This window comes from Mesoplodon bidens (genome assembly GCF_964165515.1).
Source record: "Mesoplodon bidens genome assembly, chromosome: 2".
NCBI classification, from domain to species: domain Eukaryota; kingdom Metazoa; phylum Chordata; class Mammalia; order Artiodactyla; family Ziphiidae; genus Mesoplodon; species Mesoplodon bidens.
The window spans coordinates 142,866,357-142,886,555 of record NC_138177.1 but is presented as its reverse complement, the minus strand read 5'-3'; the positions used below and the strand labels follow the sequence as shown (position 1 = coordinate 142,886,555).

The 20,199-nt window shown below is 36.0% G+C and overlaps 1 protein-coding gene across 7 annotated transcripts in view; it reads right to left on the bottom strand.

Annotated features, from left to right (window-relative positions):
- The window catches only part of TUT4 (terminal uridylyl transferase 4), a 138,615-nt gene that overhangs the window by 16,491 nt on the left and 101,925 nt on the right, over positions 1-20,199 (bottom strand). For all 7 annotated transcript variants that reach the window (XM_081225224.1, XM_081225227.1, XM_081225225.1 and 4 more), the window contains exons 16-24: positions 18,949-19,052; positions 16,217-16,274; positions 16,025-16,128; positions 15,633-15,722; positions 13,246-13,359; positions 9,132-9,209; positions 8,803-8,980; positions 8,461-8,508; positions 8,290-8,372 (exon numbers count right to left, since the gene is read on the bottom strand). In XM_081225224.1, the coding sequence (XP_081081350.1) occupies positions 8,290-8,372; positions 8,461-8,508; positions 8,803-8,980; positions 9,132-9,209; positions 13,246-13,359; positions 15,633-15,722; positions 16,025-16,128; positions 16,217-16,274; positions 18,949-19,052 (857 nt within the window). The remainder of the gene's footprint in view (positions 1-8,289; positions 8,373-8,460; positions 8,509-8,802; positions 8,981-9,131; positions 9,210-13,245; positions 13,360-15,632; positions 15,723-16,024; positions 16,129-16,216; positions 16,275-18,948; positions 19,053-20,199) is intronic.

Sequence of the window (20,199 nt, the reverse complement as noted above, 5' to 3'; positions counted from 1 at the left end):
AGCAGAAACTCTGCAGGCTGGGAGGGAGTGGCATGATATATTTAAAGTGATGAAAGGGAAGAACCTACAACCAAGAATACTCTACCCAGCAAGGCTCTCATTCAGATTCAATGGAGAAATCAAAAGCTTTACAGACAAGAAAGAGCTAACAGCATTCAGCACCACCAAACCAGCTTTGCAATGAATGCTAAAGGAGCTTCTCTAAGTGGAAAAGGCCACTACTAGAAACAAATAAAGGTAGGAAACTATCTGCACACAAATATGATGTCAAAACCAGCAACTGTGAGAAGAAAAGAGCACAAATGCAGGACACTGGAAATGCATTTGAAATTAAGAGACCAGCAACTTAAGACAATCTTGTTTATATGTAGACTGCTAATTGAAATCTCATGGTAACTGCAAACCGAAAATCTACAACAGATACACACAAACACACACACACACACACACAAGAAGAATCCAAACACAACACTAAAGTTAGTCATCCAATCACAAGAGAAGAGAACAAGAGAGGAAGGGAAGAAACAAGACCTACAAAAACAAATGCAAAACAACTAAGAAAATGGCAATAGGAACATACATATCAGTAATTACTTTAAAGGTAAATGGATTCAGTGCTCCAACCGAAAGAAACAGACTGGCTGAATGGATACAAAAAAGAGACCCACTTCGGATCTAGGGACACATACAGACTGAAAGTGAGGGGATGGAAAAAGGTATTCCATGCAAATGTAAATCAAAAGAAAGCTGGAGGGCTTCCCTGGTGGCGCAGTGGTTGAGAGTCCACCTGCTGATGCAGGGGACATGGGTTCGTGCCCTGGTCCAGGAAGATCCCACATGCCGCGGAGCGGCTAGGCCCATGAGCCATGGCCACTGAGACTGCAGTCCGGAACCTGTGCTCCGCAATGGGAGAGGCCACAACAGTGACAGGCCCGCGTACCGCAAAAAAAAAAAAGAAAGCTGGAGTAGCAATATTCATATCAGACAAAAAAGACTTTAAAATAAAGACTGTTACAAGAGACAAAGGACACTACATAATGATCAAAGGGTCAATCCAAGAAGAAAATATAACAATTATAAATATATATGCACCCAACATAGGAGCACTCCAATATATAAGGCAAATACTAACAGCCATAAAAGGAGAAATCAACAGTAACACAATAATAGTGGGGGACTTTAACACTCCACTTTCATCTATGGACAGATCATCCAGACAGAAGATCAATAAGGAAACACAGGCCTGAAATGACACATTAGACCAGATTGACTTAATTGATATTTACAGAGTATTCCATCCAAAAGCAGCAGAATATACAGTCTTCTCAAGTGCACATAGAACATTCCCCAGGACTGATCACAAGCTGGGCCACAAAACGAGCTTCGGTAAATTTAAGAAAATTAAAGTCATATCAAGTGGGACTTCCCTGGTGGCACAGTGGTTAAGAATCCACCTGCCAATTTAGGAGACCTGGGTTTGATCCCTGGTCTGGGCAGATCCCACATGCCACACAGCAACTAAGCCTGTGCGCCACAACTACTGAGCCTGCACACCACAACTACTGAGCCTGTGCTCTAGCGCCTACGAGCCACAAATACTGAGCCCATGCACCACAACTACTGAAGCCTGCGTCCATAGACCCCGCGCATTGCAAATACTGAGTCCACATGCTGCAACTACTGAAGCCCATGTGCTCTAGGGTCCGCGTGCCACAACTACTGAAGCCCACACGCCTAGAGCCCATGACCTGCAACAAGGGAAGCCACCACAATGAGAAGCCTGCACACCTCAACAAAGAGTAGCCCCTGCTCACCACAACTAGAGAAAGCCTGCATGCAGCAACAAAGACCCAACGCAGCCAAAAATAAATAAAATAAAGTAGTTAATTAAAAAAAAATCATATCAAGCATCTTTTCTGACCATATGCTATGAGATTAGGAATCAACTATAAGAAAAAAACTGTAAAAAACACAAACTCGTGGAGGCTAAACAATATGCTACTAAACAACCAATGGATCACTGAAGAAATCAAAGAGTAAATTAAAAAATACCTAGAGTCAAATGAAAATGAAAGCACAATGATCCAAAACCTATGGAACAGGTAAAAGCAGTTCTAAGAGGGAAGTTTATAGCAACACAATCTTACCTCAGGAAACAAGAAAAATCACAAATAAACAACCTAACCTTGTATCTAAAGCAACCAGAGAAAAACAAACAAAACCCAAAGTTAGTAGAAGGGAAGAAACAATAAAGATCAGAGCAGAAATAAATGAAATAGAAAAGAAGAAAACAACAGAAAAGATCAATGAAACTAAAAGCTGCTTCTTTGAAAAGATAAACAAAACTGATAAACCTTTAGCCAGACTCATCAAGAAAAAAAAAGAAGAGGGCTCAAATCAATAAAATTAAAAATTAAAAAGGAGAAGTTACAACAGACACCACAGAAATACAAAGGATCATAAGAGACTACTACAAGCAACTATATGCCAATAAAATGGACAACCTGGAAGAAATGGACAAATTCTTAGAAAGGTACAATCTCCCAAGACTGAACCAAGAAGAAATAGAAAATATGAACAGACCAATCACAAGTACTGAAATTGAAACTGATTAAAAAACTCCCAACAGGAACTTCCCTGGTGGTCCAGTGGTTAAGAATCTGCCTTCCAAGGCAGGGGACGCAAGTTCGATCCCTGGTTGGGGAACTAAGATTCTACATGCCGCGGGGCAACTAAGCCCACATGCTGCAACTACAGAACCCACATGCTCTGGAGCCTGCGCTCCACAACTACAGAGCCCACGTGCCACAACTACAGAGCCTGTGTGCCACAACTACTGAGCCTTAACGCTCTGGAGCCCACGCACCACAACTAGAGAGAAGCCCACGTGCCGCAATAGAGCTGGCATGCTGCAACAAAAGATCCCACGTGCCTCAACTAAGACCCGATGCAGCCAAAAATAAATAAATAAATATTAAAAAATAATGGTAATAAAATTAAAAACTCCCAACAAACCAAAGTCCAAGACCAGATGGCTTCACTGGCAAATTCTATCAAACAGAGAAGAGTTAACACCTATCCTTCTGAAACTATTCCAAAAAATTGCAGAAGAAGGAATACTCCCAAACTCATGCTATGAGGCCACCAACACCCTAAAACCAAAACCAGACAAAGATACCACAAAAAAAAAATTACAGGCCAATATCACTGATGAACATAGACACAAAAATCCTCAACAAAATACTAGCAATCCAAATCCAACAATACATTAAAAGGATCACAAACCATGATCAAGTGGGATTTATTCCAGGGATGCAAGGATTTTTCAGTATATGCAAATCAATCAGTGTGACACACCACATCAACGTGTTGAAGAATAAAAACCATATGACCATCTCATTAGATGCAGAAAAAGCTTTTGACAAAATTGAACACCCATTTATGATAAAAACTCTCTAGAAAGTGGGCATAGAGGGAACATACCTCAACATAATAAAGGCCATATATGACAAACCTATAGCTAACATCATACTCAACCATGAAAAGCTGAAAGCATTTCCACTAAGATTAGGAACAAGACAAGGATAACCACTTTCGCCACTTGTATTCAACACAGTTTTGGAAGTCCTAGCCATGACAGTCAGAGAAGGAAAAGAAATAAAAGGAATCCAAATTGGAAAAGAAGTAAAACTGTCACTTTTGCAGATGAAATGACACTACACATAGAAAACCCTAAAGATACTACCAGAAAACTACTAGAGCTCATCAATGGATTTGGTAAAGTTACAGAATACAAAATTAATACACAGAAATCTCTTGCATTTCTATACACTAACAACAAAAGATCAGAAAGAGAAATTAAATAAACAACCCCATTTACCATCGCATCAAAAAGAATAAAATACCTAGGAATAAACCTACCTATAGAGACAAAAGAGCTGTCCTACAAAAACTATAAGACGCTGATGAAAGAAATCGAAGATGACACAAACAGATGGAGAGATATATCATGTTCTTAAATTGGAATAATCAATATTGTCAAAATGACTATACTACCCAAGGCAATCTGCAGATTCAATGCAATCCCTATCAAATTACCAATGGCATTTTTCACAGAACTAGAACAAAAAAATCTTAAACTTTCATGGAGACAGAAAAGAACCTGAATGACCAAAGCAATCTTGAGAAAGAAAAACGGAGCTGGAGGAATCAGGATCCCTGACTTTGGACTATACTACAAAGCTACAGTCATCAAAAGAGTACGGTACTGGAACAAAAACAGAAATATAGATCACTGGAACAGGACAGAAAGCCCAGAAATAAGCCCACACACCTATGGTCAATTAATCAATTACAAAGGAGGCAAGACTATACGATGGAGGAAAGACAGTCTCTTCAATAAATAGCGCTGGGAAAACTGGACAGCTACATGTAGAAAAATGAGATTTGAACATTCCTTAATACCATATACAAAAATAAACTCAAAATGGATTAAAGATCTAAATATAAGACCAGATACTATAAAACTCTTAGATGAAAACACAGGCAGAACACTCTTTGACATAAATCACAGAAATACCTTTCCCAAGCCATCTCCTAGAGTAATGGAAATAAAAAAATAAACAAACAAATGGGACCTAATGAAACTCAAAAGCTTTTGCACAGCAAAGGAAACCATGAACAAAATGAAAATACAACCCACAGAATGGGCGAAAATATTTGTAAATGATGTGACCAACAAGGGATTAATCCCTAAAATTTACAAACAGCTCATGCTGCTCAATATCAAAAAAACAAACAACCAAGGGGCTTCCCTGGTGGCGCAATGGTTATGAATCTGCCTGCCAATGCAGGGGACACAGGTTCGAGCCCTGGTCCGCGAAGATCCCACATGCCGTGGAGCAACTAAGCCTGTGCGCCACAACTACTAAGCCTGAGCTCTAGAGCCCATGAGCCACAACTACTGAAGCCTGTACACTTAGAGCCTGTGCTCAGTGACAAGAGAAGCCATCGCAGTGAGAAGCCCGTGCACCGCCACGAACAGTAGCTCCTACTCACTGCAACTAGAGAAAACCCATGCGCAGCACGAAGACCCAACGCAGCCAAAAATAAATTAAATTTAAAAAAAACAATCAAAAAATGGGCAGAAAAACTAAATAGACATTTCTTCAAGGAAGACATACAGATGGCCAAGAGGCACATGAAAAGATGCTCAACACTGCTAATTATTAGAGAAATGCAAATCAAAACTACAACGAGGTATCACCTCACACCGGTCAGAATGGCTATCATCAAAAAACCCACAAATAATAAATGCTGCAGAAGGTGTAGAGAAAAGGGAACCCTCTTACATTGTTGGTGGGAATGTAAATTGGTACAGCCAGTATGAAGAACAGAATGGAGGTTCTTTAAGAAACTAAAAATAGAGCTACCATATCATCCAGCAATCCCAATCCTGGGCATATATCCAGAGAAAAACATAATTTGAAAAGATATATGCACCCCAATGTTTACTGCAGCACTATTTACAATAGCCAAGACACGGAAGCAACCTAAATGTCCATCAACAGATGAATGGATAAAGAAGTTGTGGTACATATATATAATGGAATATTACTCAGCCATTAAAAAGAACAAAATAATGCCATCTGCAGCAACATGGATGGACCTTGAGATTATCATACTAAGTGAAGTAAGTCAGACAGAGAAAGACAAATATCATATGATATTGCTTATACGCAGATTCTTTAAAAAATGATACAAATGAACTTATTTACAAAACAGAAATAGACTCACAGACTTAGAGAACTTATGGTTACTGGGGAGGAAGGGTCGGGGGGAAGGATAGATTGGGCGTTTGGGATTGACATGTACACTTTGCTATATTTAAAATAGGTAACCAACTGTATGTATCTGTACAAGGACCTGCTACTGTATAGCACGGGAATGTTGCTCAATATTCTGTAAAAAGCTAAATGGGAAAAGAATTTGAAAAAGAATAGATATATGTATATGTATAACTGAATCACTATGCTGTACACCTGAAACTAACAGAACACTGTTAATCAACTATGCTCCAAAATGAAATAAAATTTTAAAAAAAGAAGAGATATCTGAAAATGTAAGCAGATTTATAGATCTGGTAGCAGAAAGTTGAAGGAGTATCTATCTATCTAATATCATCTTTGTCTCAAAGGGAAAACATGTAAGCATGAGAAAGGCAGAGAAGAAAGATGGGTACTGAATTTTGAGTAAAATAAAAATATGAAATAGTTCTTATTGAATGCGAGACACAGGTAACTAAAGAAATGTAGAAGAATGTCAGATAGTATTGAAAGTCCAGTTGAGGCTGATGAACATTAATTTATAGTTGTGCTATATAAACAAAACTGCCTAGCTTTAAGATTTTTTTCCATCAGTGCTTAGGCCAAGCATAGAGAGATGGTGGATGGCTGAGTTCATGTTAAGGTTGAACACATAATGGTGCAAAAGAAGGACAATCGTACAAAGGAATATAAGGTATATGCTGGAGGTACCAGGGAATCTGTTTAAATGGGGGAAAAAAATGAAGACAGTAGATAGCTGATAGATTGGGGAAAAATGTGTCAATATGTCAGAGGACCTAGTGAATAGAAGAATAGTTGAAGTGGGAATGTTCAAGTGAGCAAGAAAGGTGAAAGAACAGAAAATATACTTGTCTTCATCTTCATTAGAATCTAAGGGGATGAAACACATCTACTTTGTATGCTGTTATAATCCCAGTTCATAGCAGAGAAATAGGTACATGGTAGGAATTCAGTAAATATGTGTTGAAAGAATAAACTTTACTATGGAAAATATAAGCATGAAAGACTATGTAACAAGGTTATTTTTCTACTATATCAGTTATAACACTGATATCAACCTAAATGTCCATCAAAGGAGAATAGTTAAACTGGTATATCCAAGCTATAAAATACCACATATTGACTTTATAACAGAATAAAGTAGATTAAAAGATGATTGGCAGATCCACAGGCCCTTTGTGATAGGCTCCAAACTGATGTTTGGTTCTTACACTAAATCACATTCAAGACCAAAGACTTTGATATCTATGAGGACTACTTATAACATACTGAATAATTAAGAGTTACTAAAATTTTGTATTCACAGACTAAATTAGCACATTTCCAATTTACTGAGGACGCTACATTAGTATTTTACTGAAATGTCTGACTGCACGAAACTGCTAGGTTCCCACCAAACATATGCGCATATACACACGAATAGAATTCCCACAATTTTCAGGTAAAATGTTTTATCAGTGCATCACCAGATTTGTTGTGATCTGACTGTGCTTTTCATTTACTGCTATTTTAATTAATATGTTAGTAAAATTATTGTTGTATTTTCCTTTTGTTAGACATTTTGTTCCTGCAAGAATTTTGTGTTGTTTCAAATTTCCTGTTATTTTATTTCCACTATAGTTATTATCACCCCCACCCCCTATTAGGCAGGACTATCAAAAATGTTCCATGGGGAAAAAGCTCTAGACTTTTTCTGCTTTTCTTACCCCACACTCCAAGAAAGAGTGATGAAACTGGACTGAACAAGATCAAGGATATTCATTATGCAAAAACAGAGACCTGGTTTCTCTTTTGAGATTTCTTCTCATTTCTTTCACTGTGAAACTATGACATCCTCCCATTAGAAAGCAACCCAAAACCAGAGTAAGACCAAGAGGAATGGGGGACACTACACCACCCATTTCAGGCAAAAAGAATCCTCTTAGTTCCATGCTAATTCAGCTTACCAAGGGCTACACCAAAATTAAAGCAGAAGCCTCAGCAAATAAAGTATTACTTCAGTGTTGACCTCTCTGTTTATATTTTCATCAAGATTTCAAGAGACAGAAGAGAGGCAGTAGGCAGAACCTCAAATTCAAGATTAAAGGATCTTGAGTCTTGACTATCCACCCTCGTTTGTTCAACAAATGCTTCCTATGTGCCAGAAATTATAACAGGCACTGGAAATACGATGGTGAACCTTACAGACATGAACCCTGTCCTCATGGAGCTATATAGTCTAGTGGGGGATACAGAATTTAACAAATAGATTAAATAAATAAACAAAATTTAGCAAATATATATCTCACTATGGACTATGATAAGTGCAGTAAGAACAAATAGACCCAGCACAGCCAAATAAATAACACCAACTTGGAACAGGATTAGGTTTCTTGTACTACAAAAAAAAAAAAATTCTATAAGGAAAAAGAAAAGATTCAGAATTCAAATTATGTAAACTTACAGCTTCTCTGCCAATGAGTGGATAAAAGGGGGTACCAAAAAGTTTCCTTCCATTGATAAATGCTTTCATGATGAAATTGGTCACTATTGAAGAAAGAAGAAAAACAATAAAGATGCAGACCTTAATGTGTAAGAGCTTTAAAAGTAGGGGATTTCTATATTTAAAACTTACTTTTTCTAGAAACTCCAGCACCAAGGTTATGATTCAAATCAAAAGGGTCTAGAAAAGAAATATTTTTTATTTAAGAATTATGCTCGTTGTAACATAAATATAGTTAGTAGCCATAACTAGAGTTTAACACTACGTAACTCAGACCATCAAAGTGAGAAAATTATTCTTTTATAATTATAGATTAAAGGATGGAAACTGATAAAAACCAAGAGGAAGAATCTTCCAAATTCTAATGTGTTTCAGTTTTCCCCTCAGTTTCACTGGCCAAATAAAACTCTGGCTTTTTGTTCTGTTTTGCTCTGTTTCATGTTGTTCCTGAATTAATATCAGCTGAATGATTACCTTCAATAGCAATGCATTTGGATGTCCACTGCTTCTCAAAAGTTGTCAATAGCTTTTTCTGCCGAATGCTAATTACATATTCTTTGAAATCAAATTCTTCAGTATAGAAGCGAAGCAGTCCCAACCAAAGCTCTCCTAATGTTTCTGTGTTCTTTCCAAGTGAAGGTAAACGTTTTTTCTACAGGTGAGAAAAAAGAAAGGAGAGAGACATGTCTATACATGTCCAAAATATGGACCCCCAAGTCCAAGTAAAATTATTAACTTAAATTATGCACATCCTAACATGCATCAGTGAGCATTCCATAACATAAAAACGATGAAAAAATTACCAGTTCTTCTGTTTTATCAAAGAAAAAAGCATTCCATCCATCAACCATTCTCTGTGGAATCTGTTTTCCATCAAAGATCTGCATTAAAAAATCAATTTTACTATTAGATTTCAAGCCATCCAACCCAAAAGCCTAAATACCCTCATATCATTTTAGAATTTACCTATAATAGACATAGTGAAACACTTATTCCAAAAGGAACATGTCAAGATGGTATAATCTGATGTCAAGTTATTAATGAATAAAATGTATCTGAAAGACCAAAGCTGGGAAAGGATATCTTAAGAACCTCAGACTCTCCAAACAATACATTTGATATTATCTATTTGGCTATCAAAACACATCCAGCCCAAGTTTAATGAAGTAAAACTAAAGAAAAGGCAGATGAAAATAGCATTTTCATCAAAGGATCACAGACGCAGAAATACATAAGAGATAATACTTATTGATTGTACACCTTAAAGGAAATCAAAGAAGCTATTTGTTGTGGGGAAAGGCTCTAGTACCTTTAATCAGTTATCTGTATCAGATGAGGTTGAAAAGTGCTGGGACACTGATATTTTAAAACAGAAAATTAGGTAGCTTTCCTTGACATTTTGATAAAGATCGTGAAATCTTCATGATTAATTATGAATAGTAATTCACTGTCCTAAGGAAAGGGGGGAAGGTAATGCTACTTCACTAGAAGAATTCCACAAGATGACTGTACAGGCACAACTGACCTCTACAAGCAATTTTGAGAATTATTTTCTATAGGAGTTTTAAGAAAGAGAAGCAATAAAGTAAAAAGTTGGAATAAGTTCAGAGTCAGCAGACCTCATTTCTAGTCTTAGTCCTGCCAAGTAGTGATTCTGGACAAGACAATTATCCTTCCAAATCCTCAGTTTTCCCAATGAAAATAAGAGATTAGCTTAATTAGGTCAGTTTTCTTGAAATTTTATTTTTCTTTTAAGCTGTAGAACCCCTTCCTAAAATGGAACCTTCCTGTAAGTTCAACATGTAAAACAGATAAAAACAGAGGTACTCTGATAAAAGCCTAAGTGGAGAAAACTATACCTTATCTTTTCCTTCCTCCACTCCTCACACATACACTATTGAGCTCCTAGAGCTTACCAAAACATACTTTAAAACCACTAGATCAGGCTGTCCCCATGGCTCCGTCATAGATTAAGATGCTATTATACAAGCTGCCTCTTTAGACCTTGATTACTTTAACAGAATTCTTACTTTTGAGAAACAACCAACATCCAAACCCAATTATGTTGGCTAATAACACAGTAAACGACCTGTGGGCTTTGGAGGGCATTTAATCACTGATTTGCCACCTGTTTTAATGAACTCTCATGTTTCATAGTGCCTAACTATCCACTCTGTTTCAGCCCTTAGAAGTACTAATACTATCCTTTCTTTTGCACACACACAACACATTTACCTTCTCTTTCTGTTTCTCTCTTTTCTTTCTCTCAACAGCAATCATCCTCTACTCAAGCACTCAAGCCTTCTCTCTAAAAACCTCACCAAACAAGTCTGTACAAGGAGTGACCCTGTACATTTCCATATTTATTTTATTTTATTATGGTATTTTATATATAAAATAAGCTATATATATATCTACTGCTATATTTAAATTGTGATTTTATTAGTTGTGGTAAAACACACATAATGAAGTTTACCATCTTAAGTCATTTTTAAGAGTACAGTTCAGTGGCATTAAGTGCATTCACATTGTTGTGCTACCATCACCACCATCCATCCATAGAATTCTTCTCATCTTATACAAATGAAACTCTGAACCTATTAAACAATAATTTCCCACTCCTCTCTCCTGCCAGCCCCTGGCAACCACCATTCTACTTTCGGTCTCTATGAATCTGACTACCCTAGGTATCTCCTATAAATGGAATCATATAGTATTTGTCCTTTTGTGACTGGTTTATTTCACTTAGCATAATGTCCTCAAGGTTCATCCATTCAGTTGTAATTTTTAAGCTGATATAAGCTAAGAAAACACAGTTCATAATATCAAGTGACACTAACACTCCCTAATCCTCTCTTAGTATTAATTTTTATGTGAAAATTTACTTTTACTTATGATGATTGCTGGAATAGAGCAAAATCATTCTGCTTAGGAAAGCTCCTTTTGACCTAAAGAACTCTGTATTGTTGATCATGAAAAACACTCTTAGCAGTGCCTTACTTATTACACCCAGTCACTTAAAGTTTAGGTTCAATTACAAATGGAGTCAAAGATCATCAGCTTCATTAAACATATCCTTACCCTTAAAAGTTGATCGATGCCAATGATCAATACTTAAATGATGCCAGAGCAATGGACAAGGGGTCCCATATGACAAGCAAAAAAGGCCAGAAGCAAAAATCCATATATCATCAGTTCATATGTATCACAAAGCCCCCCACAATCAGAGCTCATTATGATGGAAAACATCCCATGGACTGTCTCTCATTTCATCAATCACTGTCTGTTAAGCAGATAATGGAACAGTTCTTGAAGTTGGCTACAGCAATCCTACCTACATTTTTCCAATAATAATGTTAATAAAGCTGCTAATGATAATAATAATAATAATAAAATTAATAATAAGAGCAATCACCATTTATAAACTCCTACTTTAGCATCTACTACATTCAAAGGCATTTGATGTCTCTGTTCCTTACATCAACATGGAAATAATACTACTATTATTACATTTTTGCTGATGATAAAATTCAGACTAGTGGCAGTCAGGCAGCTTGTTGAAGGCCACATGTCAAAATTAGGATTCAGACCAGTTATCTCTGGCTCCAAAATCATGCTCTGACCGCTGTTTCCATTATATCATGCTGCCTCAATGGTTCCTCATCCATGGGTAACATAATGAGAGAACAGAGACAAACCACAATGAAAACAAAATTTGTGTTCCATTTGGGTTAATCACAGTATTCTATCAAAGTCACAGCAAATTATAGCAAATGGCTGCTATAATATTACTGGGGCAATTATGCTTAAGATCCCCAAATTTAAAGCCTTAACAACAATTAGACTAATAGAGAGAATAATCTTGGCCTTGGCAGGCCTAATTAATTCATGCAAAGTTTTAAATATCCTATAGTGAACAACCTTGTTAAAAAACAAACATCACTCAACATAGATTCAAGCAACTTAAATTTTTCTGTTAGGAAAGGACGTTTAAATTTTTTATTTCTCTCCCACTATTTGTTTAAAAGAGGGAAAGAAATGCTGTTAAAACCACATGGCATTCATTAGAACTTTTAAAAACTTACTAAGGCCATCTGACACGCACATATGGCTTGCTACTTTGTGATACTCTTCTTTGCCATGACTATCAAAGTTTATGTGAAATCAGAATATGTGATTTTCCAAACAATTCTGATGCTTCTCACCTACCTCAAAATAACCACCTACCTAAGAAATTAGAACCTGATCCACCCCAATGCTTGCAAATCCACTTTGTGCCAAGAATGAGGAGGAACAGATGGATGATTAAGAACTCCTTTGTATCTATTTTAGAGAGTATAAATTGACTACAAAAAGAGACTCTATGAGTCACCAAATCCGAGTAAATATGAGTATAATCTGCTTCTTTTGATGTACATTCTTATGCTTAATGCAATTTACATGACCTTACAGAGGTAAGGAAGAATTTCCTTGTGTTTCTTTCTCAACCAAAATTCACAAAGTTGACCAAAGTATATACAGGAATAAATCAAAACTTCATTGCCAAGCAGGAGGAGGGAGAATACTCTGAAAAGAAGAAACTTATGTATTTGCATCTCAGAGACTATAATATATAAGTTCATGAATGGCTACAAATTTCATTATCATTGGCAGCATTCTAAGACTATGAAATACAAAAATGTTGCAAAAGATATTCAGTAGTTCTATTCATCTAGTCGTCTTTTGGTAGTCTATATTCTCCCATAATAAGCTTTTCAAAAAGGTTCATTATTTGATTAAACCATTAATGAAAGAAGAAAACTTAGGATATCCATGATGGAAAAATCTTTCATGATCTCATGAACTGAGCAAGATTTACTATATTTAGAGTGTATACACCTCTGTAGAAATGCCTTTATAGTTTTCTTAAACATTTACCTCTTGTAGAACTGGGATAACAGGTGGTTTTCTCTGCTGCAGAAAGTACAGCACCATAAGGATATAAGCATATGAAGATAAACTTCCCCTGGAAGCATCTCCAATGTCACATCGCTAAAAAAACATAATGATTGAAAATAAAACTTCAGAATCTTATTCCATGCAGAAGTATTGACTACCTTAAGACACCATTTTTTAAACCCATCAAACGATCAAATACCCAAAAGTTCAATAACAAGCTGTTATAAAGGGTATGGGTAAACAGGTACTCATACATTAAAGAGTATACAGTAGCACAAATTTCATGAAGAATAATTTGGCAATATCAAAATTATAAAAGCACATCTCCCTTAATGTATCAATTCTATTCTAAGAATTTATCCTGCAAATATGCCAAGAAACATGTGAAATGACTAAATAAAATTTCTATTGTAACACTACTTTAATAGCAAATATGAGAAAGAACTTAAAGCTCATCAGTAAAGTACAGGTTTAAAAAACTGATGACTATCCACACAATGGAACAGTATGTAGCCATTAAAAAAAAGGAAAACTCTTAGTATACCTAATAGGAAATAATCTCCAATATTTATTGCTCCGTTAAAAAAGCAAAGTACAAAACAGTGTTTTCAGTGTGTTTATACCTATAATAAAAAGTGGCAGGAAATGTGCTTGCACTGGAATAATGTATTTCTGGAAGGATACAAAGGAACGTTTAACACGGTTTGCCTCTAAGAGGCAAAGGTTGGCTAGGAGACAGATGTGGAAGAAGATTTTCTGCCATAAATCCCATTAGACCTTTTAATTTTTGAACATGAATACGTTGGCTATTCAAAAAAAATTTTTTTTTAATTAAAAACAAACCCTGGGGGCTTCCCTGGGGGCATAGTGGTTGAGAGTCCGCCTGCCAATTCAGGGGACACGGGTTCGTGCCCCGGTCCGGGAGGATCCCACGTGCCACAGAGCGGTTGGGCCCGTGAGCCATGGCTGCTGAGCCTGCGCATCCGGAGCCTGTGCTCCGCAACGGGAGGGGCCACGGCAGTGAGAGGCCCGTGTACCGCAAAAACAAACAAACAAACAAACAAACAAAAACCCTGAAAGAATCCTCAGAGACTTCCCTTGAGTAAAGCTTTAGCTGATATTATATAAAGGGAAAGGAATGATTTTTCTGACATGAACCACTTGATCTTTTTTATTTTTTACATCTTTATTGGAGTATAATTGCTTTACAATGGTGTGTTAGTTTCTGCTTTATAACAAAGTGAATCAGTTATACGTATACATATGTTCCCATCTCTCTTCCCTCTTGCGTCTCCCTCCCTCCCACCCTCCCTATCCCACCCCTCTAGGTGGTCACAAAACACTGAGCTGATCTCCTTGTACTATGCAGCTGCTTCCCACTAGCTATCTATTTTACATTTGGTAGTGTATATATGTCCATGCCACTCTCTCGCTTTGTCACAGGTTACCCTTCCCCCTCCCCATATCCTCAAGTCCATTCTCTAGTAGGTCTGTGTCTTTATTCCTGTCTTACCCCTAGGTTCTTCATGACATTTTTTTTTCATAGATTCCATATATATGGAACCACTTGATTTCACTACCCAAACTCAATGAGAGTAAGGAACTGTCATGTTGGAGTTATTCTGTGAGGTGAATGTAGAAGACTAGCTGTATCAAATGATTTGTAGTATGTGGCTGGATGCTTTCCTTTTCTAAGATGACTCTGTCCATAAAGACATGTATAGGAATATCTAAACAAATATGTCTCCCTTTTGGAAGAGTCGGCTTTATGAAATGAAAATGTAACCAAGTCACTACCCTACTAAAACCCTTCCACCAACACATTCACACAATTAACTATTTACTGAGCACCTACCATAAAGCAGGCACTACACTGAAATAAAGATACAGAGGCCTCAATCCTCATGGAGTTTACTCACTTAGCAAAACAACCAAGAAAACAGAATTCAGTATTTTAAGTGTTATAACAGGGGAAACATTAGGTTTTATTGGTATTGCTTTGTTTTCTTGGCCAGAAAAATTTACCACTAAACCCAAACACCAGATTTCCTAACCCAGAGCCTTTTAACTAGGATGGTATGCCAACTCCCAGGACTAGGGTTGGAAATTATTACTGCATTGAGAAATTATACTATGAGAAATTTACTAGAGTGTTACCTATGAGAGGAGAGCAAACACAGAAAAAAACTAAGAATCACCCTACTCTGAAAGGTATAACTTTAAACCATTTAATATTGACAGTTTCTTCTTAAAATCTCAGGTAAACCAAACTGAGAAAACATTTGTCACAAGTCTGACATCAGCATGTTTTACTTTAATATCATGAGTATTATAACAAAGCAGATCATTAGCTTTTTCATAAATACCTTAGCAAACACTTTCATAGTATATCCCAAGTACTGCACTCTAGGATCAATAGCTGCATATGTAGCTAGCATTCTTGTGTTATGCTGAGCCTGAAAAATAAATTACATATTTGAAAGCATTTCAAATTTATTAAAATTAAACTTACAGATCAGCTAAAAAGATAAACTCCACATAGAATATATATAAATGTTAAACTTAAAATACCTGTAAATGAGTCAAGCAAAAATTAACCTTCAATCTGAAGGAAATGTTAAGATGACTGATAAAATTTTTTTTTCCCTATACTAACCACATTCGTAAGTTTTAAACATAAAGGTACAGTCAGTGATCTGTAAACTTTTAAAATGACAACTGTAAACATACCTGGGTCTTTACAGACAATGAAACTTACCAACGTATTATATAAACTGATATCGCCTTCTAAACCACTTCGTCTGTGTTCAAATTTTACTATAGGCACTTTGGCAGTAGTTATAGGCAAAATGTTTCTTAAACCTGATTTAAAAAAAAAAAAAAACTTCACTAGGTTAAATAATTTTCATAAAATGAAAAAAAAAATTTTCTGTTGTTTTAAAGTTCATACCTGGATGTCTCTTAAGAATTTTCGCCAAATTTTCAATTATTTCCTTACAATTTAATTTCTAAAAAACAAAAGAAATAAATCATAAAGTTTGTCTGACTCAACTTGGTCTTGTGCAAATTCTATTTTAATCTAGACATTTAATATTAGCACTTAAAATCTCCAGCCAGAAGGCTTATATAACCTTGCTAGTCAAAGAACATGGTCCACAGACCTGCAGTATCACCAACACCTGGAAACTTGATATAAATGCAGAATCTCAGTCTCCACTCCAGTCTACTGAATCATAATCTGCATAGTAACAACATTCCCAGGTAATTCACATCCACATTAAGTTTGAGAAGCACAAAAACAGGAGAATAATGTTTTCAAATACATGGATAAAAAAACTAGAGATGGGTTTGGTGAAGGCAAAACAGTATAGTGATTAAGAACATAGGCTGTGAATTTAGACAAACCTGGATTCAAATCTTGAACTAAGTACTGACTAGCTGTGTGACTCTGACCAGATCCTTAACCCCTTTGAGCCTCATACTACTTATAAAATCAAGATAATCATCAACTCCTACTCTTTTATAAAGGAGCTGGAAGGATTACATGAGACACCTATGTAAAGCATTCAGCAGCATACTTCATACAAAGTAGCACTTTAAGTCTGTCAGCTATTTATTATCATATGTTGATGAGGAAAAGAAGAATAATCCTACTATTACCAGCACCTACTTCTTCAAAAAAAACCCTCTTACCTCTGCAAATTTAAATGTGTTGGTTATTTAAAAACTAGACAGCAAAGCTGATATGGTAACGATAACCCTAATATAAGGAACAAGGAAGATAACCGCATAAATTAACTGGATTAAGCTCAATGCCCACATCTACTACTAAAATCACTTTTGCACATCCCCAACATGCTCTTTTTAGCTACAACAGAGCAGTAGTCATTGCAGCTTAACCTGGGGATTTCAAGGGAATCTTTAGAATTAACACATAATACAAGAGGTTGTTTTTCTCTTTATTATACAAAGATACAATTTATACTAATTGAAAGTTTCCCTTATGGCTCATCTGGAAGAAAATAATTTACTCATTTTCATTGTTTCAACTTTCCAGAGTGAATGGCACAGGTAATATGTAGTATACAAACCCTTGGTGATGAGACATCTGATTATTAAATTTTACATAGAAGGGATCTAAAACCCTAACCTTCTTCCTGGGTAAAAACCACTTCCTATTCCCTCAATTCCTGCCCTTCAGAATGGAAAGGGGAAGCCTCTTTCCAAGGAGATGGCATTGAGTAGAAGTGGGTTAAGGAGAACTAAAAAATTTATAACTTTTCATTTTCTTTATAGAACAAAAAGATATTAACACCAGAAGCAATTTCTTGGGACCAGAAATAAGCATCTACCAGGTATCACTGCCATCTTTTCTTTGGTTCTAACAATTTAAAAACACCTTTTGAAAAAACTATTTCCAAAATGCACAGGTACACTATTCTGCTGAATTCTTTTATAATACAACAGAGGCTATACTGACACCACTAAAGATGCCAGAAGCTTGGCCTCACCCCAATCTTGCAAGCAGTCCCTGATTTTGAAACATAAATACCAACAGCTATGCTGTTAAAGAAACGAGCAACTACAGAGATACCCTCCTTTTCTAGTTGCTGCTAGGAAGACCCGGGACACTTCTTCCCTGTCCATTCAGTCCCTTTCTTTACTGGAGCTCGGACAAACTCATTCCCACTGTTGAGGCCTGGTACACAAAAAAGGAAAACATAAGTACCCACTCTCACTGCTGAGACTGCTCTGGGGGAAGGTTTGCTCCTGGCATCTCATGGTGGAACTCAGAAAGCTTTCAATTTCAGAAAGTAGGGGTTAGGTTCTACAGTACTATTAGTACTATATTTCAACTACATTATGGGTTAAATAAATTACAGAGAAGCAGTGGGATACAATGGAAAGAGCATGAACTCTGGAGTCAGACAGACCTGGGTATGAATCCCGGCTCCAACATTTACTAGCTGTGTGAACTTGAGCAAGTCAGTTTATCTCTCAAAGCCTCAGTTTCCTCATCTGTAAAATGGGGGAAATTATCTACCTCGAAGGTGGTTGTAAGAGTGAAATGAGATAATGTATGGAAAAGTGTATACTGGGGGCTCAAATGTTAGTTCCCCTCCCCGCCCAAAATGAGTTTCTAAAAGCTAGCCTAGAACACATAATTTATGACAATGCTTCTATGGAAAAAAAATGTGTTTTGAGTACCCCCAAATTATAATCAACTTGTAGAACACAATCCATTTATAAATTAAACGTCCACCTTTACTCTCTATCTTTAGTGATACAGAGACATCACCTAATGGAAGAGATATGAAAAGACAGAGTAAGTGAGATCAATGTTCACTACCAAACTGAAGCAACAGTTTTTCATTGGCGCTAATGAAAAAAATTCCAACTCTATGGTATATTTTTTCCACAAATTCATTAAAAAGCACTAACTATCTGTGACATGGTTTTTACATTATAAAATCACTGAAACAGTAAATTTACTTACTTAAATACTTGAATGTCTTCTAAAATGATGCTAATGCTTTTACATTTCAAACACTGCTATTACTAATATATTTATACAAAGAATGACACCTTACATTTTTATCAATTCTACATACAAAATTAAAAACAGACTCATCACTAGAAGAAAATAAACTTCCACATCAATTTCCAAACACTAACTCTTACCTCTGCATTTTCGTGGCCTTCAAGGGTCATACAAATATCCAGATCACTATCACGAAATCCAAATCCATTCTTAGAAGAGCCAAATAAGCACAATCTTGCCTTTTCTAAGCAAAGGAAAATAAAAGTCAAAAGTTTTATAATTATCAGGAAAGAGGAGTCTTCTATTAACTACTAATGGCCTACCACAGGATAATCTTATCCAATTCCACGGCTTAAATTAGCTACCATTAGCAGATACACTGAGAAATTCCAAAACACTCACCTAAAGCCCAGGTCTTCTCCCCAAAATCTCACACCCATGTATCTAACTGCTTTTCCCATTTTTCCACAGACATCATAAATTCAACAAGTCAAAACTAAACTAGCAACTTCACCTCAAACCTACTATTATTCAGAAATATACATGTGGTTCTTAACACCTCTCAACTTTCACATCCAAACACTTACCAAGTCCTTTACCTTCTTCCAACTTAACGACCTCATAAATTCATCTACTTTTATTCATTCGCAACATCAATACCAATAGTTAAGATCAATATTTAGAGATTTATCTCTTGGAAATAAACTAGTTTCTTCAGGGCACAATTCAAGTAGTTTCACAAATATCATCTTAGTATATAGAATTAATTCTCCTCTAAAGTGAGGGATTAATCTATCTGATATAAATTATATATACAATTATTATATATATAGTTATATATATAATAATATATATATATATATATATTATTAGGGTTATTCCTTCATGCTTATTATTGTCACTCAATAAGCTGTGGCTTAACAAGATTGGATTATTCTCCCTATTAATTCTTGTAGCCTACATATTTAGATAACAAATTCTGTATTTTCAAACTTAATCCTCCTATTTAGTTCTGATGCCCCACTTGAAATCAATGACAACTGAGAGATATAAAAGAAGCTACATTCATCAGCAAATAAAAAGTGCATGGGTTTAATATAACAAGAACTTAGATTTGGTCAATACTTTATACACTAGCAAATGTAATTAAAAATAGAATCCTGTAGCACAAAACAGATCATATTTTAAAGGTATAAGTTCATTCTGATTATAAATCAACTCTTCATCCTTTTCTAAAATATTTGGCCACAGAACTCTTGATTCTTTACCTCATGCCCAAAACCTGCTCCCTTCTGCTATTTTTTTACCATCTCAATTAAATAGCACCACCCAACTAGTGAAGGAAAAATCCTGAAACCATCCTTGACTCCTTTCTTTTTGTCACATCTAAC